The sequence below is a fragment of the Hemicordylus capensis genome, chromosome 2 (genome assembly GCF_027244095.1).
Source record: "Hemicordylus capensis ecotype Gifberg chromosome 2, rHemCap1.1.pri, whole genome shotgun sequence".
Taxonomy (NCBI): Eukaryota; Metazoa; Chordata; class Lepidosauria; order Squamata; family Cordylidae; genus Hemicordylus; species Hemicordylus capensis.
Window position 1 is genome coordinate 117,504,859 of NC_069658.1, and position 19,307 is coordinate 117,524,165.

A 19,307-nucleotide genomic window follows, 5' to 3' on the forward strand; every position below is an offset into this window, starting at 1 on the left:
AGAAGTCAACAAAGCTATTTGGGAGAGATACAGCTGTCCAGCCATCAGGCCTAAGGCTAGATCTTCCTAGTTCACAAGACAGGGAACATAAGACCAAGGAGTTCCATCTATATAAGGATGGAGGGACAATTTTCCAGGTAATCTTCCCTGCAAGCTTGGTTGGCAATGTCCCTTCCACCATCACTTTCTTGTAATTTGACTCAGCCAAGACTGAGAAGTCTGGATCATAAGATCACTCAGTGAATGTATGGAAGAAGTGAAATTTGAATTAGGACAGTGGTTCAGCTACACCGAACCAAACTAAATTGACATAGAGTGCTCTCTCTCTTTCTCTAGACAATCTGATTTAAAAACCACAACAACAACTAAAAAGCAGCCTAGCAGCTGTAATCAAGATGGAGATGGGGATGATTCCTTAATCTATTTCCTCAAGCAGGGGAGCTAAGCATCTTGGAGAGGATATTTTAATGACCAAGGTATTTCAATGACCAGGAAAGGATTAAGTCATCTTGTACAATCTAGGACTGTGCAAAGTTTCAGCTGGATATGGGGATTCAATCTGAATACCCCATCAACTACTGCCAGTCAAGTTGGCCAGTTCTTGCAGTCCGAATATATTCTGATATATTCAGCTGTTCCAAGGCTTTCCATCTCCCTTTTTCACCTGGCAGACAATTGAGATGTCCCCTAAATCTCACCAAGCACTTTTAGTAGTATTACTTCATTAAGCAGCTCACCATTAGGTTGTGTAGTGTGTGTTTTTTCCATCCTTTGTGAATTAGGTTGTTTTAAAAACCTGTTGAAAGATTCACATTTCCCTAGCACAGCAAAAACACGCTCCTATTGGCTGAGGTGATTATGACATTAGCACTGTTCAACCTCCCTGCTGTCTGCAATGTTTGGGAGGACTTACGGAGTTTGTGCATAACTTGTTTTCCTCAAAGGGACTCAAAATGATCCCCCCCCACACACACATCTACCATTAGTTTATTAATATATTGTTACATATTTATTTGCTGGCAATGAAGATTTCATGGAAGTAGAGCTAAGGGGAGTGAAGACCACGAGTTTAGTAGGAGAACTGGTTTTATAATTTAAAAAATCTCCCCTCCCCAAAAAACTGCCCTCTTATATGGCATAACAAAATAAGGGGAAAATATTTGCCTACCATATGAGGATGGAAGCTGCACCTATGCTCTCTCCTCTAACAGCTGGATGACAGGTAGAAAAGTTACATCTGTTGAATGACTGCCTGTCATGCAGCTCTTAATAGTCCTGGGCTCTCTGACCATTATAAGGAACTCAGCAGCCCTTTATGCTTATCAGGTACAATGTTGGAAGGTTGTGAAAGCCAAATAGGAGCACTGAGTCCTACCAGTTCTGAGGTAAAATGAAGGAAGAGACCTCTATTATATAGAAGCAGCAACACTATCATAGCTAAGCAGTTGAGGCCTAGGACAGGCACAATCTGGCTCAGTCAAATGAATCCAACTATTCAAATGTAATGATGCTTGCCCTGTATTTTCAAGAGATTTCTCCTTCCCTGAGGAGGGCAAATTTCATCAGCTCTGAAAGAATTCTTCTCACCCGTTTCTAGGGCAAAAAGCAAAAAGATCAGGAAACAGGCACTGTTCACCCACTGCCCATTTTCTGCATAGCTGCTACCTTCTTTTTAAAAAAAGGCATAGAAAAATAAAAATAAAAATATTTCCCCTTATACTGGCATGCTATACAAGAGAGGGATTTTGGGGAGAAGGGAGATTTTTTTGAGTTATAAAACCAGCTCGAATACTACCCGTGTGGTCTTCATTCCTCTCATCTCCACTCTAATGAAACTGTTCACACTCCCTCCTCCGCACAGTTGCTCCTTTTTTTAAGAAAGGGGGCAGGAAAACCAAATAAAAATATTGGAGAATAATAAACATCTTATAATTTATTTGTACTAACATTGAAATGGTTCTGACACAGGGGAAAAAACCAGGGATTACTCACTGAACAACTTTTCTCACTGCATCTACCCAAACTTTCTGTCATTTCTTTTCTGTAGGTACTTGCACAAATCACTCTTCCAGTGTGCTTTTTGTTGTCCTCTTGCACAGTACCATTGTATTTTTCAAAATCACAGTTGTTTTTGGTCAGGTTATTACAGAGAACTTCACTCTCTGTACTCAGTATAACCAGGCCTCAAGGAAGGTATGATGACACAGCACAGCCAACATGGCTGCTGCATTGATTTCAGCAAAAATAAATAAATAAATACATACATACATACATACATACATACATACATACATACATACATACATACCAGATGACTTGTAATCACTTTGTGGTGAGAACTGAACAATAAATCTTTTAAGGGGACATCCTCATTGTATCTTTTTAAAACTGGCAAAGGGAGGAAATGAGATGGTGTTCCATACATATAAAATGCTGAGGGAGTCCTTTGAAACATAAGACTGGTGACTTTGCTCTCCTCCTCTGGTCACTTTCAATCACAGTGTTTTGGAAAAGGGACATAGAAGGAAAATCTCAAGCTGTGTTAGCTCTTTCTTCCTGCCTTCTGTGCACTGCTGAGCTGTTGCAGGCATAATGCAGGGGGCTACATATCCTTGTTGAACAAGAATGAATTATAAGGCTTCTTTCTCAAAAAAATAATAATTAAAGTATATATTTTAGGAAACCTCTGCACTTATTTATTTGAAGCTTCTCAGGCTTCATGCCCACGGAACAGCTACAACCTCTGTTGTTTTCACCTATTATATTGAAGATATAATAGACATTTAAGTGATTATCCCCATTATATCCTGTGGATGAATATTTGGACAACTGAATACTCATATCCAAATACAAATGAGGGAAGGCAATCCAAACACCAAAGCAAATAGTACCTGCTTCAAATACCGAATCAAATTACTTGCCAATTCATGCAGAACTAGTATTGCCTGTTTCAACTACTCAGCCTCCAAGTTGGCCAAAGATCAAGTAACACAGAAGTTCCTGTAATACCTAAAGATTATTCACACAACCACGCAAAGCTGGATACAGAGGCGTAACTATAGGGGGGGCGGGGGGGCACGTGCCATCTTTTCTGGTCACATGGGGGGCGCCGGCATGACAAAAAAATTTTTAATTTTTTTTAAAAATTTTTGTTAATACAAATGTTTCCTGCTCAGTGCAGCAGCGCTGCAGCAGTCAAGGGAGTGCGTAGGCAGCCCATCCCCCACGAGCAGTCCCTTCCGCGCCCCCTGCGCCCCCCCCATTGCTTTGCTGGCGCCTGGCGGCCAGTCAGTGGCCTGGCTTGGTGGTGGCGGCGGCGGGCGCTTGTGAGGAAAAACCTAAGTATAATGTAGTATGTTGTGGTGCGGGGGGGCACGGGGGGCGCCATTTCAGTGCTTGCCCCGGGCGCCATTTTCCCTAGTTACGCCTCTGGCTGGATAGAGGCAGGAAACCCAGGGTAGTGAGGCTTGTGTGGAGCCTTGGACCCACTCCTATGCAGATGGCTGCCCCAGCCCTCCCTAGCTCCAGGAATTTTGGTCATGTGAATAACCTTTTAGTTTGGCCCTTAGTCACTCCTGAGTCTGACTCTGAGTCAGATATCTGAGAACTACCTGGTCTTTGTGGGGCCATGGGCACAATTGGTTTCCCAGGTTTGATCCACATTTACTTTATAGCTTACTAGTTTTTGCTATATCTTGTCTGGAATTGCATTCCACAAGTGCTACTAAAGTGTTTCCTTGATATTTCATGAAATTCAGGTTTTCTAGTAGTTCCTTGACATGCTGGCTACAATACATTTGGTGTAGAATGTATCATAAGAGGGATTACATAATCAGTGGAACACCTACATTTGTAGAATAAAAGCAGCAGGTTTATATCAAATTTGAGTACTGCAAGTTCCTGTCTTAGATCTGCCACTCCTTAGCACTTTTATTAAACTTAGAGATATGACTAATATAATCATCTAATATACTGATCATACTGAAAGAACTTCAAAACTAAAGGATAGGCTAACATTCAACATGACTGAGAACTGGAATTAAAATGATTAATTTAATTTGATTTAAGTTAGTACACCGCCTAGAGATGTACATATCAGGTGGTATAAAAATATGATAAAATAAATAAATAAATAAATAAATTAAACAATGTGTTGTCACATGGTAATGTGGCATAGAACATTGATGGATTAAGAGATCAATTCTATATATCCAAGTTTCAGTAAGTAATAAAACTGATTTGGTATTTTTTTCATTTATTCCCTGTTTTAGACACCACAGTGCAGTTAAAACACTGACAAACTAGAATAGGAACTGAGCACAAGAATAAAAAGTTTAAAAGACAACTTGTATCAGGAAAGGCTGATAGGATAACTTTAAGCTAGAGAAAATATGGCCAAGGGAGGAAGTAAATAGTTCAAATGTCTGAAGACGATGAAATGAACACGGAGAACTACCATTAATCCTCTCTGCTGAGGATATGACATAAAGCAGTGATTTTGTTCACATATATGTAAATATATGTTGAACGTTAGATGTAAATATATGAACAATGAGAGCAGTACAGAAATAAGCTGTGAAACAGGTAGGTTTTGAAGAAAAAACTGGGCATGAGTCAAAAATACCTCATGGTAGAGTCTTGGTTTAGATGGCCCCTAGGTTACTCAATGGCTCCAGACTAGTCCCTTGACTACTGGTGATAACCAGAAAGACTGTTTAAGAAAACTGTTCATCAGCTACAATACCTCAGTATTCTGTTTTGGGCTGAACCAGGGTCTCTGCTAAGGTTCTGGGGAGAAAGGGGTCAGGACCTTGGCTAGCTCTGAGCAGCAACCTACAAGACCTGAGTTTAGAACACAGGCGGGATGTTGCTCCAGTGGCTGCTTGGAGCCGAGGGTTAGTTTTATGGCTGCTATCCAGGCAGACTAAATTGCTTGCTCTTCTCTAGGAATACTCTATGGCTTAAAGGGGTCTTGCTTGATTTTTAAAGTGCTGGCTCCAGTGGTGCTGGACAGCCTGAACTAGGACTGGAAGATCCTCAGGGGACTCCTCCAAGTCAGAGGATGGAAGCAGGGCTGTGTCCTCAGGTGGTGGAGGAAATGTGGGTTCGAGTTATCCTGGTTCCCCTGGTGGGGTGTGTGTGTGCTGGCAGCATGGGGTTGCCCAGGGACTGGACTGTAGGGTCTCCCCACCCCCTGCCATTTCATCCTTTGAACTGTCCATCTTGCCCCCCAACTTGGGTGGTCTCAGATTGAGGGTAATGGCCAGTGTTCCCTCTTACAGGGATTTCCAGATGTCGTTGACTACAACTCCCAGAATTCCCAGTTGCAATGGCTTTTGCTTGGGGATTGTGGGAGTTGTAGTCAACAACTTCTGAGAATTCCTGTTAGAGGGAACACTGGTGATGACACTTAGGATAGTACCTTGTTGGTTACCATGCATTGTGAAGAGAATGGTCTTTTTAATCACAAAAGTTACACTTGGAGATGACTGTGCATTTCCCTTTCATTTAGGCCAAACTATAAATTCCATTGAACAATTAAATGCAACCTAAATAAATTTTATTTTGTACCATTTGATCTCTGAGATGAAAGAAAACACATTGTTCAAACTAGTCACATTAGTCATAGAAAGCCTTTACAATTCATACAAAAAACATGAAGCCAATCATTCTTGGACTATAACAAGTATATAGCAAGTTCTTAACAATTTGTTAAGAAAATTTGGTAGAAACAAAATTTGTGCATTTGACTCCTATGTTATGCTCAACATCCCACTACAAATATTACAAGACCAGGTGTTAAATGAGCTTCTCAACAAATCAACAGACTATTAAAGCAGATCATTCAAGATATTAGAAACAGTTCATACTTACATACATTAGAGCTATAAAAACTGTGTATACAGCCCAATCTTAACTGTGTTTTTGTGGAAGTAAGCCCCATTAATTTTAATTGGGCTAATCTAGAAATATGCATATTCAAGACTACAGATGGATATACCTTCATTGTGTATATTTTATGGGAGAAAGAGGGGAAAAACAATATTTTCTACCTTATCAACCCATAATTTCAGAGGGAAATTTTGCAAGCAAAGAGCTGACTACTGATTTCTCCTATCAACTCTTATCTTTCAACTACTTAGCTATATGATTCAGCTAGCATAGTTAAATATCTCATAATAGTAGTTTTCTCTCTGCCTGCAAAGAACTGTGTTCTACCCAGGTTTGGGAGCTGCATGTGCTCCCAATTTTCAGTTGTATGGAAGCAAGGTAAAAGGAAAATCTGGGTGGAAGTGATTGTGCGGAAGAACCACCTGGGTGGTTTATCCTCCTACCTTGCTTCCACACAATCATTTCCACACAACTGAAAATTGGGAGCACACACAGCTCCCAAACCTGGGCAGAACACCGTTTTTGATTGTTCGAATAACTTCAAAGTTTATTAAAGTCTAGTTAATTGTATTTTAGATTATAAGACTTATGAGTTATAGCTTACCTTTACAAATGTATTACTGTTCTACATTCATAACAACTATTCCCATTGTACTCTTCAAATTATTTCTCTAGGAAGTATCCATAGAACATTCCCCAAAATGAGGGACTTACTATACTTGTCACCTATTTTCTTTTAAAACCATACAGTCTTTTAAAATAAGTTCATAAGCTTCAAAATATGCAGCTATACATGTTTAGAACTTTGGTTCTATCTAAACTTCCACAAGCTTTATAGCTGACAGCAAACATATGCTATCCCAAGGCCTTAATAAAGTATCTTATAAAGTTTAATTTGCATATCTGACCATCTAAAATATGTAGTTCAAGAGACGTTACAGAGATATTTTGTAGTTATATTTTGACAAACATACTCCTGGAGGCCAACTAAAACAGGTAATGAAGAGCCCAAGATAGTTTAGGGTTGGAAATAATTAAAATTTTACCTTTGCCAAGTAATTCCCAATGTATCCTCATTGGCACTGGGGTATAAATGCCTGCCGTTTTGATTCATGGTCCAGTCACAAATCCTCAGCTGTCAATTGAAACCTAGCAGTCAGATATGGATCGAGCAGTACTACAGATTTTAGTATTAAAATGAATGCATGCAAACTAGCACTTTACATGGCACAAACCTTACATCTCCAAGTAGTAGTAGTAGTAGTAGTAGTGGTAGTGAAAAACAAGAACAATTGCTTATAAAATCTAAATCCTTATTGTGTAAAATAAATCCCTATTTTTTCTCACATTAAGAAAATCCTACTTGGATGTGCTTCTCTATTTAATAAGGCATAAAAAGAGCAACTGTACTTAGCAATTAATTACAGGTATATTATATACTGAGCTGGAAAAAAAGGAAATGTTAATGTTCAATAGTGAAATTTTTTTAAAAGAAAGAAAATAAAAATGCTTTTAAAATTATTTGATGAACCAGGAAAGGACAAAATATATATATATATTGAAAACATGCACTTGGTGATACACAGAAGACATGCAATTTATAGAAAAGAGGATCCAAAATTATACAGTGACCAAATCTTACTGTTGTATTTGTAATAGAGTTGTTAATTTAGTGTTACTGAATATGGCATCACTTAACATGCAGTGGCAAAATAATCTAATGTTGTTCTAGACTCAGAATAATAGCATTTAAAATACTTTAAATACAGTAAGGAATGCATTATATGTAAACTGAAACAAATTCTTCCCAGATCACCAAATCATCAATATTGCTCTTCACAAATTATTTATGTAACCCTATACAGCTGTTGTCTTTCACCTGCCCTACAGTGCAAGTAGATATTTTAAAAGATATACTGGATTTTTGTTTGTTTAAGAAAATAACTGTCATCTAGCCTTGTGAAGAAAACATAGGAAAATATTATTTTAATCTCTTGGAACCCATGCTACAAGATTTTTAGCTCACATCATGTATTATATGGCACTCTGAATTCAATAATATAACATGATGATTGTGATTGTTTATATAAACTGTATTGTATAAAAAGAAATTTCTCCCCCACCCCATGAAAAGCTTTAAATGTCTCTACAAGTTAAAGCTAAAGCAATGACTTTCATAACAACTCATTTTATTACAGTTCTTTCCTCAAAAACATACAGGCTGAGGACAAGACAATATTCCTGGCTTGACCCTGTCTGACTGCTAGACTCTTGCATTTCCTGCTGTTCAGGCTTCAGAAATGGAAACATTGACTTTCTTGACTGTTTGCTTATGTGTTATCTGGAGAACTCTGTGAGGCCACTTAAAAACAAATCAGGAATTTGAGATTAGCCAGAAAAGAAAATTTCGGCCCCAAATTGTTCTTGAATGCAGCTACAGTGATGGAAATTATGCTTTGAAAAGGGTGGCTACATGCTATAAAACTTTAAACAGGCAGTATATTTAGGGTTAAAATAATAATACCACAATACAAAAGAGATGCTGCTAGCATGTGTGTCATTTCCTCCAGATTTCCCATTCTGAACACTCATAGAGTGGGTTTGCATGATTGTCGCCAAGTAAGCTGGCTGTGCTCCTGGTGGACATAACATCTGAACTCATCCAAGTCCAGTTCCCATGCCAGATTCCTCACAACCAACATTCTCCAGAGGTTCTCTGTCCACTTGTAACCTACATTTGAAGTTGGGCATAGAGTCTTGGAAGAAGGTCAAGTGAATATTGGGGATGTAGCATGAAATGGACTTGGGCAGGTTCAAACATCACTCCCACCAAGAGTGCCCACTTGCCATGAATATCCAGTTTCCAGCCTACTGACCTAGCAGTGATCATGCAAACTTGCCCTTACAATCCCTAACTTATTTTTTAAGCTGAGGGAGTTTAAACAACAGTTTTAGGGTTAAGGGAACCCGGTAAACAAAAACAGACTGATAATATCCATGTGCACATGTTCCTCCTTAGATTCCAGTCTAAGTATGGTCAGCTACTGAAATGAAGGATTTGCAGTCCTTCTATGTAAAAACAGTTAAGACTTTTGTTACATTTTAATTGTGGGTGGCTTCACACGATTGCTAGTATGGCAGTAAGTCACCTGGTAAAATGTTCTGCTATGAGAGCACATCTTCCTGACAGGTGTGACATTTGAACTCAGTAAAGTCTTCTCCACCTGACTTCTAGAACTTGGGTATGGAAGTCGGGAGTATATTGGGTGGAGAATCTCGGTGAACCAGTCTTGGGCGGGTTCAGACATCATGTCCGCTAGAAACACATGCTCTCGCTGCCCAACATTTTACCAGGAAGTTACTAGCTTACAGCCATGCTAGTGATCATGTGAAGTCACCCTACAAAAATTATATTTTTAGGACTGCAGTCTCAATCATTAAATCTATTCAGGCTCAATTTAGACATCATGCCAAACCATAGCTTGTGAAACATAATGTTTTATGTGATGTATGAATCAATAAACCATGGTTTGAAACTAACTTGCAAACAATCAGAAACCATGGTTTGAGCTCATTACGGTTTGGCATGATACTGAATTGAAAAACCATAATTCTGGTTGTCACTATGCCTTCATTCGATACTGCACTTACAGAATGGAATGCCCAGATGACAGAAAATAAAGAACAGATAAACAGCTTTAAACCGTGGTTTGCCTGATTGTCTGGAAATTAAAACCATGCTTTGCATTAAGGAAGTTAACACAATGATAAATAGGGTAGAAGTGCCCTACTTTAGTTTGGGAGCTGTGTGTGCTCTTGTTTTGCTGCTCATGTGTGAGTAAAAAAGAAGGTTGGAGATTCTGACAATGATCATCTGTTAAATTGCAGCTGGGTATGAGGGCCCCATCCTACACAGCAGCTGTACCCAACTCTTTACCAAGGTAGGAGGAGACGCCCTCCTACCCAGCTGCTACTTGACAATCACTGTCAGTGTCTCCGACCTTGTTTTTTACTCTCACACAAGCAGAAAATGGGTCTGCACATCCTCCAAAATAGGGTATAATGTTTCTCCTATGGCATTTATTATCACATGAACTGCCTAATTGTATACTATGGTTGAAGTAAAACATCATTTAGTGTGATGTCTAAACTGATCTCTAGTTAAGCATGTCAAAAGTGTTTAAATAAAAACTTTGGAACCCCATTTTAAAATCCCCATGTTTTAAATAAAAACTTTGGAAAATTAGAAGCTGTGTGAGACAATAAATGGAACTTACAGAATAATTTCATATTCTTCTTACTAAAAACTACCAGGTAATACATGTGTAATAGATTTTAAATCCCTGTAGTAATCTGAACATATAATATATGTAATATAACATGTAATATACTGCTCATACATAATAGTTTTTTAAAATGTGTATTTGCATAACCTCAATAATAAGACACCCATAATTCAATCATGTAAAAATTATACAGATGCACAGGAAAACCTCGTTATTTGAGGAAGTGCTATTTGTGGTTCCATTATCTGCACAGAGTCTCATTAACACCTGTTTTCCATGGATACAAAAGGGTTAAAACCCACATATCCATGGTTCATAGAGGGCCAGAAGTGACCATGGAGGTCACTTCCACCCGCCATTTATGTCTTCAGGAGCCATTTTGTGGCTCCTTTCTTTTAAGAAACACACTTTCCCCCATGATTTTTCATGGGTTGCGGGGGGCATTTCATCCTTTTGGGGGCATTCTTGGGCACATGGAGGGATTCCTGGGCACATACAGACCCCGCGGAACACACGACAGGAAGGTATTTTACTTTTTTGCTTTTTTGTTTTCATGTTTCTCCTCCGCTTTGGAACCTAATCCTCCTTTTCCCATAGCCATAATGCCTCATTACTTGCAGCTCACGGTAGAAGTGAGGAAAGTAATCTGTGCAAGTAACATGGTTCTTCTGTATAAAGACATGAGTCTTCATCCAAATACATGCACATCAGTGGGCTGCCTGCACGCTACTGCACACATATACCAACAAGCATATTGAAACTCCACAGACAGTTTTACCAACAGCTTTGACAGTGCTGATCGCCATTTGGGGGGCTCTGAGGAAGAGGGAGGTAGAGGAGAGAAGGAGGGAAGCAGAGCTGGAATTCAGGCTTCCTAACTCTCCCCAAAACTGGCAGTATTGACCATATGTTTGATACTGTGTATGCGGCACCAATCCAATATTGGGAAATGTGCCACAATCATAAATGCCAAATGCAATAATCCAGTGCATTCTTTGCACTGGATCAGGACCAAAGTGAATGACTCAAAATACTGTAACATTAAAAATACATAAGTGCATATATTCTCACAAATAGCTATAGCTTCATTGATCTAGCCTGTCTGCACATTTAAAATATCATTAATATTTATGATGCTACCAACTGCATACAAAGTAGCAGTGAAGATCCAAAGACTCATGGCCCCATGCCCAACCAAAAAACACGTATGTACGTGCTAGAGGGCAGGGACTGCCGATTTTTAATTAATCTTGTTGTGTTGCTTTGAAAGCTGCTCTGAAAAGTATCTTCACCTGCAGGAGCAGCATTTAGGAGGTATAAGGGGCTGAAAGGAGAATGTGGGAAGGGGAGGGCAGAAACTTTCTGGTATGCACAGTCAATTCCAAGAACTGAATCTAATGTTTCCAAACGTTTACATACTATTATTTTTTTAAATGTATCAGCTTTTCAATTTGGTTTTCCTTCAGATATAAATGGTGGCTAAACAACTGAGATGTGTTAGAACTTTCCACTTCAAATATCACTTCCACTGGATGGCTTTTGGCAAGCTAACAACTTTCATCTTCTGCCCCACCCAACCCTCTAGCAATATGTAGATAATACAAACTTCCTTCCTTTGTAGGTTTGTAAGGATTACTGAGATAATGTATGTGAAGCCCTTTGAGCACACAAGAATTATCATCATCATTAAATCCTCTTTTCCTCTGTTTTCTCTTGTTGTTGCTTGGGCAGTAAAATGTCATCCCTAAATGACATAAAGTGCCAGTATCCCTCATTTTTCAAGGCCAGAGCCTTTTCTGATTCAGTGTTTTCCACCAAAGGAGTAGGGATGTGCACAAAACCATTTTTGCCGCTTTGGTTTTGGCCCAGTCAAGCTGGACATGGTTTGAGTTCAAACCAAGCAGAATTCAAACAGTTCAGAGCTATACTGGTAAAGGAAAATCCGGTGAGGATTCCCCTTTACCAATACAGGGGCAGGTGGACTGCCCTAACTATAGAGGGGGTGGGGGAAAAGTATATCTGTACACACAAATAAAAATGGTGACGCTTCCCCACCCCCACTGGCTTCGCCCTGAGTAGCCTGGGCCAGCAGCAGCCCTGTTTGGGTCTTCTCTGGCCCAGTTTGGGCCTCTGTGCATGCACGAGAGGCATTTTAGTGGCCTCTATGCATGCACAGAGGCATGTGTGGAGTTCACTAAAATGGTCGTGTGTGCGCAGAGGCCCAAACTGGAATGCCGGCAGCCTGGGCTACTCAGTGGGAGGCCGGCAGGGGTGAGCCTCCCCCACCCCAAACTGCAGCTTCTGAACTGCCTTGGTTTGAACTGGGTCTGGTTCGGTTCAAATCAGACCAGCTGAGAATGGTCCGGCTCGACCCCAAACCCGTTGAGCCGAGTCCCTTTGGAATGGTTCCTGTGAAGTATATTACACATGGAAAATGTTATGCTCGAACTGAAGAAAGGATTTTCAAGGGTGTGCGGGTATGATGTAGAAAAACAGTGTCTGGCTTGCAGATCTCTTCTGAAAAACCCACAATGTTCTATATCCTGATGTCACATTTCTCAGATGTTCCAAAATGGCCTCCTTAAAAGTAAACATTTTGCTGGAACCAGTTCACAGAAGATTACCATGTGATACATTAAAAAATGCTGAAATACAGGCATTTATGACAGTTCTATGCTGTTTAAAGAATAAAAACAGGCCTCTTAAAATGTACCGAGCCAGTTACTTTACTGCTACCTAAATAAACCAAACATTACTAAAACTGTACAGTCTCCTGTGCTTGTAGACAAAGTTTCCCATGCAGACAAGGCATTGGAAAGAGATGCTTTTAAACTGCCAAAGAATTCCTATTTAAGACAAGGAGCTTTTATCTTCCTGGGCTGAAGTAGCTTTCCTACTATAATCTATTTCCTGTTAAGTGTTAATGCTCCCTAATACCAAGTCCTTAAAAAAAAAAAAAAAAGTATGCTGTATCCTTAAAAAAAAATCTGTTTGTTTTAGGCGGATGCAAGGCATAGCCCATATTCTTAGACAACACAGTGGGGCTATTCACATGCACAGGAAAAACTGGGCAAAGGAAGCCCAGCCCGGTTTTGCCAGCTCATGTGAACCGCCGGGAGCCGTGTGGCTCCTAGTGGCGGCAAATCCGCTTAGCCTGAGTTTGGAACCTGAGGGCATCCTTAACCCGGGCCAAATGCCTGTGTGTTGGTGCCGCGCAGCTCTGTGCAGCACCTACACGCGAGTAGCCTCCTGGCCAGTGCCAGAAGGATCCCTATAATGCATTGCGATTTCACACAGTGCATTAAAGGAGTTCTGGGTGCTGGGAAGACGCATCCCAGTCCCCGACCATCCATGCTGCCAGCAATAGCCCAGGAAGGAGCTCTCAATCATCTGCCACAGAGGTAAACATTTTAAGGCTTCCTCCCCTGCAGACTGGAGCCCTTTGCTCTGTCATGTGCTACAAAGAATGCAGTACTGAATGTTTCTAACACTGTTATTGACTGTATCTCCACTAAGATACAGAGGTCTGTGTATTTTTTTTCCATTGAACAGGATGCCTTATACAGACCATTCACAGATAAAAGCTTTTTGACACAGATGGTGTGTTTTTAATCCCATTCCCTGCCACCACCATGACCAAAATAAACTCTAATATATCATCATAAAATATAAATAAAATTGATACTTTCACTTCCCAAATTAGTCTTGGTTTTATAGTCAAAGCAATCCTAAACAAACTAAAAATAGTCATCATCTTCCAAATAAACTCTTATGGCAGCTGATATTTAACAAAAAGAAACCAAGCATGTAACAGCCTGACTGATGTAATGTAGCAATGTAATGTGTAGTTTGGCTTCAAGTGTTTTTCTTTATTCATTAACTTTCCCCAATAAAGTTTTCCTTTACTCCTTAACTCTCCCACTCCAATTTCCTCTAGCCAATCATATTTACTTTTAACAATGGACAAAATACCAAAGAATAGCATCATCTACTAGCAGAATATAATGGCATCATAAACTGGCAGAGGAGTTTAAGCAAATTTCCCTGACAGAATATTTTTAAAAGTCTTGCAAGTTTTAATACACCATTTTACATTATGTACACTCAAGTTAAAAACTCACAGCTAATTTTTAAACATAATCTGATTTAATATTGTTCTCCCAAATCTTAACAGAGTTGGTAAACTTAATCTTTCTTCCACACCTCTTTGATCAGCATTTAAATAAATACACATATGGAAAAGCGAGCAAATGATAGGAGACCTTCCTATGTTATTTGTTGACTGGGGGAAGACTATAAACATTTGCATATTATTGTTTTGACTGAAACTTCCTTTAAATGTGTTTCCTTTCCAACAGGAGTATGTGAAACATGACCTCTTATCCATTTACATGCCTCTCTGACAGTCACTCATGTGACTAGGTTTTACGTCAAACTGTCAATGATGATAAGAGACACAATACGAATAGCCTAAATGTCGATAACTTGTTTCCTGAATCTATTAAGTTTTGTTTGAGCGCGTCCATTTGTAGTGCTCTTTCAGTCTTTGTCTAAAGCAAGTGTTCACCATCCAGATAACTGTAAGTCTATGTCTGCAGGGATCATTTCAGTTTCAATTATTATCTGACATGAATAAATCATATGAAAACTTATTCCATTTTCAATAGAATAATTTCAAAACTAAGAGATGCACCAAGTATTACTCTCTGCTGAAATAGCTGCTGTGAAATGCCAGTCTTGTGTGTAAGAATTATGTGTAATGTGAATTAAAAGCACTTTACAGTTTTCTAGTTTTAAAATACATTCCATACACTTGTGGTGGCACATTAAGTTACATGTTTAATAACATGCTTTTCATAGTATCCTGGTCAGTAAATTAAAATCTATTGCTCACGTTGGTTCTCTATGCACGTGATCATTCAAAGCTATATTTATAATGGATCTTTAAATACAAACATTCCAGCAACTTTGTGTAATAAATTATTTTACTGTAAATTCTACCAAACTGTTATTTTGTGGAAAGACTACTTATAAGGAGAATCACCAACTTATATAAGCAGCCTAAATTTATGGTCATTACTACAATTTATTGGCGGCGGGGGTGGGGGGCGGTTAACAAAAGAAAAGCACTCAAGAATAAACGTCAATACCTCTCATAACCTAAGAGAATAAATCTCTACAAGCCCCTCCTGTGAAGCAGAGAATGTACCTGTGACAATATTTATTCCTAAGGGGTCAAAGTATATTAAAAGGAATGGTGAATGTTTAAAACACCTCTCTGGAACTAAAACCATTGGCTTTCTAATTTAGAATTTCTCTCAGCTAATATAAAATGATTGATTGCCTTTATTTCATGTACCCCTCGATTTTCTTTTTCATTCATCATGGTCTACTTTAAACCAAATGCATTTAGGACCTGCCAGAAGAAGAGTGGTCTCTTTTAAATTGTTGTAAAGTAATGAAAGGACATAATAAATCAATCTTATTTCTGCCTTACCAAAGCATAACCTTTACTCTATCCAAGTAATTTAGACAATTTCTGCCTGTGTGCTTTTTTCCCTAGACAATAAAATTGTATGGCACTGTCATTTCCAAGGCATTTTAGGAGTTAGATCAGTGTATCAAAAAGGTGGTTAGAAATGCTGTGTTTAATATTATTTCATCATGTCCTACAAGACATATTCTTTTGTTTTAACATGCCTCACAAGCTTATTATTGTACTACCTTGCTTCTACAAAGCATGCAATAGTATATCTATTCTCTAACTGAGTGTCTATAAGGACATAAGAATTGCACCTTGCTGCATTAGGCCAAGGTCCTTATAGTTCTGCATTCTGTTTCAAACAGGGCCAGCCAAATACCCTGGAAACTCAGAAACCATTCATGATAGTGATGACCATTTCCTGTGGTTTGCCCTCAGCATCTGGTATCGAGTAGTATTCTTCCTCTTAATATGGAGGTCCCATTTAGTCTTCATTGCTAATTCTCTTATTCAAATATTCTACACACTATGGTGGTGAGAGTTTGAAGTAATCTCTTATATTTTTATTTCAATGCAACTAGTTGAGATCATGGAGAAGTGCTAAAATGTGAGCGAAACATGTTGCATAATCATAATTTTCTCATTTTGGAATTTATCTTTTATTTATATATAATGTTTCTGCTTTTCTATACATCCTCTTGCAAGCTTATATGGTGAGGGCCAATGATTTAGTACTTTAAAAAAGGATTAGACAAATTCATGCAGGATTATACTATGTAAAAAGATCATCACCTAGGTGCAGTGTTTGAACTGGGCCACCAATATTTTTTTAGCTCTTAACCCCCGCCCCCCATATATATATAAAAATCATATGAGAGAGAGAGAGAGAGAGAGAGAGATTTTTTTTTTCCCCTCAAGGCAATAGAACAAAAAACTATTAACTGTTTCATGCTCCATCACTGCTACTTTCTAAAACTCTTCAGCTTTGTCACTCTCCTCAGCTTGTAGGAATAATTTTCTCATTAACAAGCCAGAGATGCAGCATTAACCAGACTAACATCATATGTTGGTACAACAGTGGCTGACATCCAGACTAATGCTGCACTTTTATGAAAGGAGGGCTACAATTTTTAATAATCTCCCCTTCCTCTGAAGCCCATTGTGCCTCCCCAAAATATGTTGCACATCCTCAGTTTCCACCTCTGAAGCTCACTATCAGAAGGAAGGGAAAGTGGGCTACAGATGAAAAGGGAGACTGTCAAAAACCATACTTTCCCCTGCACAGCATTAGTCTTGGTGTCAGTCACTGCTATACCAGCTCAGTGCTAGTTTGGATGTCAACCAGCATTTTGAGCATCTCTCATAAAGACAAAAAAATCAGCAGAAAATGTACTAGGTAAGCAATGCTTTTAATAATATTGTAATTTTTGATTGATTTACTGGTTTTAATTCATTGTTGTAGTCTTTATTTATTGTAAACCGTCTAGAGCTAAATATACCACTACTAATGTTTGACAAGCTTATTCAATTTTATTGGCAAGATTGCTTGTCAGTGACTGACATGCAGTGCAGCATTCTGAGAGTGGCACAGAAGTTCTGTTCTTGCAAAGAGCCAGTAGTCCTGGCTTGGGTCACGTAGGTTGCACAGGCCTCAGGAACATATTTCTTTTGCGGAGAGGGAAGAGAAATGAAAATTGCATCCCCATCTCTCTTCATCTATGTAGCAGTGCAAGTCAAATCTCACCACAGCCAGTTTACTGGCTCCTTGTGAAAACAGAGCACTTACTCTGCCCTTGTAAGGCATTGCTAAATTTTACATATAGTGTCAGAAACTTCACAAAAATCAGTTTAAAATGCTAATAAGGTCGTGCACACAACCAAAATCCCTGGGGGCTAGGAAGGCGGCGTGATTATACCTACCCTTCCCCCACATGATCACAGCAATCCTCCTGCTGCACCACTTGGCTGTGCACATAATCACCACTGCAGCAAGTGGCACCAAGTTCTGGAGGCCGGGGAAATTCAGCCCAGCCTCCATAAATCCCTCAATGCACCACGTGAGGAGCATGATGATGATGATGATGACTACGAATACTATTATTATTAATTCGATTTCTATTCTGCCCTTCCAAAAATGGCTCAGGGCAGATGCATTGGGGGATTTCCCCACAGCTGAGCACTCTAGCCACCTGGCTCTATGTCTGCTCAGGCTGCAGGCTCGGGATGTGCCTGAACCGTGGTTTGAAGCACGGTTTGATCACTTTTAGGGAAATTCAAAAGGGAAGTTTAAGAAAAAGGAGAGCAGGTCCTTACCTGCTTTCTGTTGCACCATTAAGCTTCCTGCTGGGGCAGCATGCAACCCAATAACCTGCCACACGAGGGGGCATGCTGAGATCTGGTAAGGACCAGCTCTCCTTTTTCTTAAACTTCCCTTTTGAATTTCCTTAAAAGTGCCTGAAGCGCGCTTCAAACCATGGTCCAGGCACATGCCAATTGCAAAGAGCCTGGAAAAAAAGTACCCTTCTACCTCGGTAATAGCCGGGTGGGCGTGGGGGTGTGTGTGTCTCAGGCTACCTGGTAGGGTAGTGCTGGGATCGTCACAATTCCAGCGCTCCACACAAGAAGCCCTACATGGGTAGGACTGTGCAAGCCCAGGTAGGGCTGCTTGTGTGAACAGCCTCAATCATTGGTTTGAACTCCACTATCTCTCTTCTATTCTATACACATACTGTTTCCATGGTCTTGGAGAGGGTAGGGATTGGGAAGGTTCCAGATGTAGCATATCACCACACATACAGAACAGGCACCAAATATTAATGTGAATCAATATTCTTATTAACATTACAGTACTGCATGTCCCAAATAGCCCTATTCATTCATTTATTCATTAAAAATACTTATATTCCGCTCCACCAGCACACTGCTGCTCGGGAAGGCTTACCATGGAAGCATAAAAATGTATCATGTAATGTATTTTAATTCTAAAATAGCAGAATTTAGCTTTCTTCTCTGTTTAGCAATGTGGTTAAATTGTTTATTAGCCACTATGAATCTGAGAGAGATATTTTCAGTTTGGATAAACAATTCATTTGCATTAAATTTACAACTTTAATGAGACGTTAAATCTAAAATGCCACTTGAAACATGAATGACAGAAACTGGAACAAAAATGTGTTTACTTCACAGGAAATCAACAAAGCACTTTAAGCCTATTAACCTAGGAATGATAATGTTCTGATGTAAGAATTTGATTGTATTATTCTTTTGGAACTATTTTTTTTTAAAGTATATTCAAAACATCAAATAATACTGAATGGCTTGAGAATCAAAGTCTATATTTAATTTTGTTTAGTTTTTACTAAATGTGAAGTTAAATTTGAGCCATTTTAGACACTTTAGACAGGCATTCAGATCAAACTATAAATTTCACTTTTGAAGTTCTTTAAAAATATATAATTATGGATTCACAAGGGAAAACTCTTAACATGTCATAAGTCTAAGGAACATATAGCTGTGTTGATATTGGAGGTACATATAGATTTCACATGGGGATACTAAACTCAGTGGAATCTTGTTCTAGTCTAAAATGTCAATGGCAGCAGCTATGAAGGAATGTATTGCAAATACTTGTCCTCTTTTAAATTGTT

At 39.1% G+C, this 19,307-nt stretch overlaps 1 protein-coding gene across 15 annotated transcripts in view; it reads right to left on the reverse strand.

Moving 5' to 3' along the window:
* The window catches only part of NFIB (nuclear factor I B), a 313,063-nt gene that overhangs the window by 25,419 nt on the left and 268,337 nt on the right, over window positions 1–19,307 (reverse strand). For 11 of the 15 annotated variants that reach the window (XM_053298137.1, XM_053298135.1, XM_053298136.1 and 8 more), the window contains one exon: window positions 6,939–7,027. The exons of the other annotated variants lie outside the window; for them this stretch is intronic. In XM_053298137.1, the coding sequence (XP_053154112.1) occupies window positions 6,939–7,027 (89 nt within the window). The remainder of the gene's footprint in view (window positions 1–6,938; window positions 7,028–19,307) is intronic. 15 annotated transcript variants of the gene reach the window in all.